Genomic DNA, 9559 nt, shown 5'->3' with positions numbered 1-9559 from the left:
TTAGATCTGTATGACGGCCAGTCGGCCTGATGGGTGTTGGTCTATTTAATTATGATGGAGTGTCTTTGACTGATTTTTGTATGTTTTGGTTTTGCACAAGATGGGTTTTGATGTATACATTCCCTTTACCATGTGACTCACCATGTGACCCTCGGGGGCAGGTTTAAAAACGGGGCGTCCTATGTGTGTGAGTTAGTCTGATGAAGAGCTATGAGCTCGAAACGTTACTGTTGATGTGCTAATAAATCTGCACATAAGGGAGCTGATGTGTGCGGTCTCCTCTTTTTGCTTTTCATGCCCGAAATAAACAAACTGATTGATTGATTGAAAACCAAGGTCACACAGTTTATAAAAAACAGTATGTTTTGATTGTAGTTTAAAACAGTTTTACATATCAGAGGACTAGGCTACCGTATTCACACAGGGTACCTCAGAGTGTCTACTGTCGTAATCTGTAAAAAAACAAACGGTTTTGCCGAGTTAACTCGTCGATGGTCGCGGAAGAGTTAATAACAACAACAATAACAACAACACACGCTGCGTTACCTTCCTCCCACGGCGAAGTCCGAGATGGCGTAGTAATACGACTTCAGCACCTTGGGGTCGTTGAAGACTTCGTCTCCAAACGTGTTGAGTCTGTTCAGGGTCACTCTGATGTCGGTGGCCGTCACCCAGTCCTGCACACACACACACACACACACAGGTTTACATCCAAACTGTTGAAAGCATAGAAAAAGCACACACATCCCATAAACCTAACGCTGCAGGGTGCTGGACAAAAAAAAGGTCAATGACGATGAAAAAGGAAAAATCCGCTCCAGAGCAATAAATCAGTTATTATCACCCAAAGGGAGAAACGTTTCGGAAATGTAAATGATTTGTCCTTTTTCATCGTTTACATCCAAACTGTAAAATGAGACACGAGGTGGAGTGGGAACCAGTGGAGTAGTTACCACGGCAACAGAGACAGATGTTTACGACACCTGTTCAGTTCAGTTACTCAACATGTGGACTGTGTGAAAATGAAAAGGATCATGGGAAACAGGGAGAGATTAGTCACTATCACACACACACACACACTCACACTAGATTTACAGTGTGTGTCTTCCTGTGGTCTCTCTCTCTCTCTCTCTCTCTCTCTCTCTCTCTCTCTCTCTCTCTCTCTCTCTCTCTCTCTCTCTCTCTCTCTCTCTCTCTCTCTCTCTCTCTCCTCTCTCTCTCTCTCTCTCTCCTCTCTCTCTCTTCTCTCTCCTCTCTCTCTCTTCTCTCTCTCTCTCCTCTCCTCTCTCTCTCTCTCTCTCTCTCTCTCTCTCTCTCTCAGGACTAAAACTTCTCACGCTGACGATAAATAAACCTGCTGCTCAACTCCCAGCATGCACCTGGTCCTGGTCCAGGTCTTAGGCCCCATCCACACGAAAACGCGGCTTCACTGAATCCGATCTTTTTCTTAAAGGGATAGTTCAACATTTTGGCAAATTGGCCCATTGCCATAATCCCTATAATCATCACAGTAGGTTCGTTACCTTTATTTGTTGGTGTAAGCTGTTTTTAGAACAGTGGAGCAGAGCCGTGAGCTGCTCAGAGCTACGCTACGGAGGCTAAAGGAATTTCTTGGTTTCCCTCATCAAACTCATCAAATACAAAATCCAACAACTCCACAACGCTCTGGTGGACAAGTTGTGACCTGCACATTCACCACGATATGAGATAATAATGGAACGTACGAAACGGAGCCGTTTTCAAGGTAAATACAGAGACTGCTTGCTGAAAAACTGTCCCTGAACGCAACACGCATCAGAGGTTTTGCATGAATTTACCTCTAAAACGGCTCCGTCTCGTAACGTTCCGTTATTATCTCATAGCGTGGTGAATGTGCAGCTCACAACTTGTCCACCAGAGCGTTGTGGAGTTGTTGGATTTTGTATTTGATGAGTTTGATGAGGAAAACCAAGAAATTCCCTTAGCCTCCATAGCGTAGCTCTGAGCAGCTCGCCGCTCTGCTCCGCCGTTCTAAAAATAGCTTACACTGACAATTAAAGGTAACGAACCTACTGCTATGACTATAGGGATTATGGCAATGGGCCAATTTGCCAAAATGTTGAACTATCCCTTTAATCGTTTTGAAAACAATCTCCGTAAACACGGCATCGTTTTCAGAAATACCTGCGTCCACACGATCACCTGAAAACGACCCAAAACGCTGTAGTACCGACATACAGCAGGCGTGTGTGGAGTGTGTGTGGCGCTGCCTGCATCACATAAACACTTAAAGCAGATATCACTGGCACGGCCGTTTCGGCTAATGCTGCGTTCAAGGCAGGCTTTTGAAACCGTAAGTTACAGCTTCAAGTCACAACTACGACTTGGTAGCGTTCCAGGTAACCCGTAGCTCGTGTTTTTACCGTCCTGTTGTCTGTGAAAGTTCCCTATAACAGCCACTCGTTACTTCCGACCCGTGAACTCGTACCAGATCGAACTGGTATGACTTCACAGGAAGGAAAAACACAAAGTACGAGTTTCCGTGAACGCACCATGAGTTAGCAGCCCCCGCCCTTGTCAGGCATCAATTGGTCCTCGTGCTACGTCACCACATTCACGCGCATCCCTTGGCTGCACACACAGCCCTTCATGCCGTTCTCTCTCCTCATTGGATAACACTTGTATCCCACAAGGAAAATTTTCTCCTCGGGTTACAGCAGAGCAGAGTGACGGAGAGACTCGTGTTTAGGCTGAAATACTTCATGTAAGTGATTGCTGACGGAAAATAGGACTATTTAGGACTTATATTAACAAAAACATTCCACTGATATCTGCTTTAAGACAGAGAAGAAGACAGGAAGTCCCCGCTGTAATTCAATAGAAGAAGTTCCCCGCTGTATTCAAACACAAACATGGATTAAATGTTGACAGGGAGTCGTGTCAGAGTAGTGTTGTCACGATACCAACATTTTGGTACCGGTATCGGTACCAACATGTTTTTCGATACTTTTCGGTACTTTTCCAAATAAAAAGAGAACACAAAAAATGTCATTATTGGCTTTATTTTAATAGAAAATCTTAGAACTAACATATGCATCAGTAAATAATCACTAAATCAGTAAACAGTTACTGATGCTGCAGGATTAAATGTCCATCTATATTAATCTGAACTCTTCCTAAATTAAAACATTAGTGGTCTGTTTAAAAATGAATATCAACTTGTTTTCTTTGCATTAGCCTATTTGAGGTCTGAAAACACTGCATCTTTTTTTGTTTTTTTGACCAGTTGTAATTTTGGGAGAAATTGTTATCAGTAGTTTATAGAATGAAACACAAACGTTCATGTTACTCAAACACACACCTATTGTTTCCCATATGTAGACCAAATTGACCGCCCCCCCCCCTCCTCCTCCGCGTAGCGCTCCCTCGCTGTGTTCACTCACTCACTCACTCACTCACAGAGAGAGAGAGAGAGAGAGAGAGAGAGAGAGAGAGAGAGAGAGAGACTATGCATGCCAGTGGTGGTGCGCGGTAAAAACGAAACTTACGTATCAACCAGCAGTGTTTGCATTAATTAACGAGTCTGTAGCGCCCGTCTCTCTCTCTCCCGCGCGGCGCACACACACAGACACACACACACACATAAATACAGGCACAGGTGGCGCTGTAATGGTAATTTTAAAACAGCACCTTGCTTCGTTTGTGACTCTCTCGCTCGCCTCGGCTCAGATTACAATGCGGCGACTTCACGCGTCGACGTCACCGCTGCCGGCGGCGCAAAATGAAAGTACCGGTCCCATCTAAGCGCAGTATGGTACCGTTTTAAATGCGTTAGTACCCCGGTACCACTCTAGTACCGGTATACCGAACAACCCTATGTCAGAGTAAATATGACCATCAGTGATGATTAAACAGACGCGATTCAGCCGCAGCGTCTGAGCGACCCGGCTGTCGGCCGAGATGCAGCTGCTGCTGCAGCGGGGTGTGTGTGTGTGTGTGTGTCAGGTTACAGGTAGAGCAGCGGGGGGCATGACATCATCGTTTCAGAAAAAGTCCGTATTGGCCGTCCAGACGAAAACGCTGGGGCGGCGTTTTCAAATTTTCCCACTCTGGGACCCGTTTTCAAAAAATACCGTTTTCACCCCCCGAAAACGCCGGATCCGTGTGGACGCGAGGCCGATCCGATAAAGTATTTATCCGGATTAGAAAAAAACTGATCCGTGTGGACGGGGCCTTGGTCTCTCTCTGCTCCGTTGAACTGAGACTCAAATAGACTCCGACTGATTTAATTAACCAGGACTTCGTTGCCATGGAGATGCTGTCAATCAGAGCCACGGGTTTCTACTTAAAGACCAGGACCAGGACCAAGACCAGGACCAGGACCAAGACCAGGACCAAGACCAGGACCAAGACCAGGACCAGGACCAGGACCAGGACCAGGACCAGGACCAGGACCAAGACCGGGACCGGGACCAGGACCAGGACCAGGACCAGGACCAAGACCAGGACCAAGACCGGGACCGGGACCAGGACTCATCAACACTGAGAGCAGCTTCATATAAACTAGAGCTGCAACTACTAAGGATTCATTTCATTATCAAGTTAAAGGGACAACCAGGAGTTTTGTTAAAGTGAAGTGTTTCCACACTACATTTATGAGCCTCCGCACCGTGAAATTCTTTGACCGGGTCAAGACAGACTCATGTTTTCATTCATCAAGAATTAAAGTCAGAGGTTGGAAGACGATCACATACCGTCGTAGTTCCCACCATAAACGGAGATTCGGCGGCGTTATTCTCATGACTCGCCACGAAACCGAAAGTAAAGAAACGCTGGTCGGCTCGCCCAGCATTTCCACCACCACTAATAATAACAAAATAACCATAGAGACAAAACCATAGATTTATCTAAAATGGACCATTAACAAGTGGTAACGGAGATTCATCCACATTAATATCAGACTTTTTTATAACCAAATACACGGCTCTATTGAATGCTGCTCTCTGATTGGTCCAGCACTGCGTTCTGCGGTCTGTTATTTCTGTATAATGACCGTCGTCAAGTATAACAGACCGTTGCTAGGGACGCCGCTCTGATCAGCGCAGCACAGAAAAGAGAAACTATGCAGGATATTTACTTTATGTTTCATTTTTACCGTCATTAAACAGCTTCACGTCGGGGTTCCATACTTCCTGTCGGGGTTTATTTCTCCATAACAACCTCTGAACTATACATTATCCCTTAGAAACTCCTCGTTGTCCCTTTAACCTGTCGATTATTTAAACCATTAATCGATTATTAGTTTTTTGGGTCAATAAAATGTTCAAAAACATCAACCAGTGTTTCTCAAACCACCAGACGACATCGTCCTCAAATGTCTTGTTTTGTCCACAAACCAAAGAGAGACTCAGTTTATTGTCATAAAGGAACAAAGAAACCAGAAATATTCACATTTAAAGGGATAGTAGCATTTTTTTTAAAAGTGGGGTTGTATGATCTCCAAATAGCCCCTAAGTACTTTAATTGCAGTAGAAGACTCTCTGCACTCCTCCCGTTAGCAACGCCAGCCCATAATAGCCCTGCCCAGAGATTTACAACATACATTGTTGTGAATGGACCCAAAGAAACGGCCTATTTTCGATTTGTAGATCATACAACCCCACTTTAAAAAAAAATGCTACTATCCCTTTATGAAGCTGGAATCAGAGAATCTGGACTCAAACTGATTATCAGATTATCAGAATAGTTGACGATTAATTTAATAATCGATTAATGGAATCGATTGTTTGAGTGTCATGAGAGTCTGATTTCCCATAGTGCACCTGGGCCGAGAGGTCACAGGGTCAGAGTTGTGTTGTTTTAAAGACACAACGAGGGACATCATTAAACCAGTGCAGACAGATGTTGTGTAAACGTTTACATCCGTCCAGATGTTACAGTGAAACAGGATCAATAATTCAATATATCATTAACACTTTATACACATGACCTTGTGTGTGTGTGTGTGTGTGTGTGTGTGTGTGTGTGTGTGTTCGTGATGTCACTGGGTAAATTCAGGTGAGAACTTATTTTAAGGCGGTCTGTTGTTAAGGTGGACAGACTGGTGACCGGTGTTATTACAGGAACCAGCAGGAATGTGGAGCGGGCGACAAACGGCGCCTGACACACACACACTGAGACACACACACTCACACACACACTGAGACACACACACACACAGACACACACACACACACTGAGACACACACACACAGACACACACTCTTCTGTATAAATAGCTTCGTGCCAACGAGTCAAATAAGGAAGTTCAGAGCTGCTGCAGCTAAATCCGTTCATTTCCATCCACCTGCTGTCTGGGCTTCAGCCGGTTCTCTGACACGTCTCAGTTTGAGCCTGGTCGGTCGGCCGACGCTCTGATGTCCCACCGGCTACATGGACACCTGAACACATCATCACACTGACTCCCTCTCCTCCTCCTCCTCCGACGGACGCTGCCTTCACTGCTGCTCCGACACCGGGACGCTGAGGCTGTCGCTCAGTTTCACACTAAAATCCTCCTTCAACCTTCAACTTCCTGTCCACTTTTATTTTTAAGTCTGGTTATAAGACGAATCTCCTTGTAACAATAGTGACGGACGAGAGTTTCTCTATATTTATCTAATTTTTCATGTCACTATATCACCGTTTAGACTAATCTGATGTTTGTAAAGTTTATAAAACCAATGATTGGACAAACATTACTATTTATGTGTGCACATTTTTGTAATTAGTCATGGTTATCATAGATTAGCCGGGCTAACGGTTAGCTACCTGTTTAACTTTAATAACTCAGTGACTCAATAAACGCTCCATGAAAAAATATTTTCTCCAGCAGATATCTGAGTTCCAACATGACTGAGCTAACTGGAGTAGTTTCATGTCGTGTCCCACAACGGGAGGGTTTTAACAGCTGACGTCCTGCTGTTAGCTTAGCTACCGCCGTTATTGATCTCATTCAAATTACAACTGGTTTTCTACCAGGAAGTAGAATGTAAACAACAAGTGTCACAGGGACAGCTAACAGTAGCTAAGCTAACGGTAGCTAAGCTAACTGTGGTAGCTAAGCTAACAGCAGTGGCTAAGCTAACGGCGGTAGCTAAGCTAACATCAGGACATCAGCTGTTAAAACCCTCCCGTTGTGGGACACGACATGAAACTACTCCAGTTAGCTCAATCATGTTGGAACTCAGAATTTGAATGAGATCAATAGTAACGAACAAGAGTTTAGCTATATATCATATATTTCACGCCCTATCACCGTTTAGACAAATCTGAAATGATTGAAGAAACATTACTATTTCTGTGTGTGTGTTTTGTGTTGCTATGTGTTGTATTTATTCAGTTTGGGGGAATCACAGTGTCTAGAAAGCATCAGTGGCTCAGCTGACAGGGACAGCTAACGGTAGCTAAGCTAACGGTAGCTAAGCTAACAGCAGGACGTCAGCTGTTAAAACCCTCCCGTTGTGGGACACGACATGAAACTACTCCAGTTAGCTCAGTCATGTTGGAACTCGGATATCCGCTGGAGAAAATATTTTTTCATGGAGCATTTATTGAGTCACTGAGTTATTAAAGTTAAACAGGTAGCTAACCGTTAGCCCGGCTAATCTATGATAACCATGACTAATTACAAAAATGTGCACACAGAAATAGTCATGTTTGTCCAATCATTGGTTTTATAAACTTTATAAACATCAGATTAGTCTAAACGGTGATAGTGACATGAAAAATTAGATAAATATAGTGAAACTCTCGTCCGTCACTATTGTTCTCATGCTGGTTTTCTACCCGGAAGTAGTTGTAGACAACAAGGAGATTCGTCCTATACCAAACTCTATCTCCTGGTAGTAGCTCACTGAAAAAGTTATGTGCACCCCTGGTTATAGCCCCCCCCTCCTGGAGGAAAGCCCCGCCCACTGGCATCACATCGTTACATATCAGATGAGTGAACGAGTCCTGATCTGATCTGAGAGCAGCGTCTCGGCCGTGGAAACTCTGATGGAGCAACGACGTCCACACAGCGAAGAGGAAACATGGAAACACAAACACACAGAGGAGGAGGAGGGGGGGGGGGTCCAGCTGCTGCTGCTGCTGCAGTGGGAAACCCGGGGGCGTCGCCTGGCAACATGTCGCAACACTTGGCAGCAGCTCGGCCTGCTGGGAAAATAAATCCTCTCCCTCCTCTGTAGTGAAATGAGAGGGGGCGAGGGAACCGGCCAATCAGAGCGGCCCACATCTGGACGGCGCATCAGCAGCTGCAGCTCTTGAGACGTGTGATGTCACGAGGCGACGCTGACCTGTGACCTCACCTTCACCCGAGTCTGTCACCGGCCCAGAGGTCAGATAAAGAGAGAGGTGGTAGTAACGTGCTACATTTACTCTGTTACATTCACTTCTAACTTCCCTTCAAAGTGCAGGAAAAACACAGTTTTTATTTGGACCTAACCAACTCACGTATCCCTCCGCCCAGGGTTAGCGCCCGCCGATCAGCAGTTGGTTAGGTCCAAATAAAAAACTGTGTTTTTCCTGAACTTTGAAGGGCTGGAAAAAATTATATTATAGTGAACAATGGAACTGTGTATTTTTTTCAGGTAAAACCTCTTTTAGGCCGTGAAAATAGGCCGTTTCTTTGGGTCCATTCACAACACTGTATGTTGTAAATCTCTGGGCAGGGCTATTATGGGCTGGCGTTGCTAACGGGAGGAGTGCAGAGAGTCTTCCACTGCTATTAAAGTTATTAAAGTACTATGGGGCTATTTGTAGATCATACAACCCCACTTTAAAAAAAATGATACTATCCCTTTAAGTTGTTTGGGCATTTGTGCTACTTTTTGGCCTCACTGGGCCTTCTTCAGGTAAGTTCATAAGTGTGCCTTGGATGTTTTAGCTAAGGCCACACTCCTGTCCCTTCTGCTTTTCCCTTTCCTCATTTTCCTTTCCTTCTTCATACCCTTCCCTCTCGTCCTCTTCCTCTTCCCTTTAGTTTGTCTTTGTTTTGTGTTTTCCAATTTATATCTCCCCTTTGGCTTTTGTTTTTAGTGTCCTGTTATTTGAACTCTTCTGTTTTGTTTCCTTTACAAATTTCAGTTCAGTTCTTGTGAATGGACCCAAGAAGACCCGAGCCGGGTCGGAACCTCGGGTTGTCAGGTTTTTCCGAAGACCTCTAGTATGAACCCTAAACTGACCTGGAGGACGGGGCTGTGGTCGAAGTTGTAGGCGCTGGGCCGGCCCTCCAGCGTGGAGAAGGCCACGTTGCCGCCGGTGAGCGGCGAGATGTCGCTGAAGTCGTCGGTGCAGAGCGCCTGCTGCTCGTCCTCGCCGGTGCGGATGAAGCCGCGCGTCTGCTTGCGGTACGTCTTCTCGCAGGAGCCGCTGTAGTACTGGTACGGCACCCACGGCCCCCCCTCGCTGCTGCGCTTGTAGATGGCGAAGCTCTCGGGGCGGCTGGTGTGGAACTTGAGCCGCACGTAGGTGATGTCGAAGGCCTTGCCTGCAGAGACACGACACAAAACACACACACTGTCAGATAGGGCTGCAGCTA

General features: G+C 45.5%; 1 protein-coding gene across 1 annotated transcript in view; it reads right to left on the bottom strand.

Moving 5' to 3' along the window:
- lamc1 (laminin, gamma 1) overlaps window positions 1-9559 on the bottom strand; it is an 84840-nt gene that overhangs the window by 37380 nt on the left and 37901 nt on the right. The window contains exons 2-3 of the mRNA XM_085805153.1: window positions 9204-9508; window positions 547-677 (exon numbers count right to left, since the gene is read on the bottom strand). Coding sequence (XP_085661279.1) covers window positions 547-677; window positions 9204-9508 — 436 coding nt within the window. The remainder of the gene's footprint in view (window positions 1-546; window positions 678-9203; window positions 9509-9559) is intronic.

Source organism: Trachurus japonicus, chromosome 17 (genome assembly GCF_045865225.1).
Source record: "Trachurus japonicus isolate A0001 chromosome 17, Traja_1.0".
NCBI lineage: Eukaryota > Metazoa > Chordata > Actinopteri > Carangiformes > Carangidae > Trachurus > Trachurus japonicus.
The sequence above is the reverse complement of the archived record's forward strand: the minus strand, read 5'-3'. Positions and strand labels throughout refer to the sequence as shown.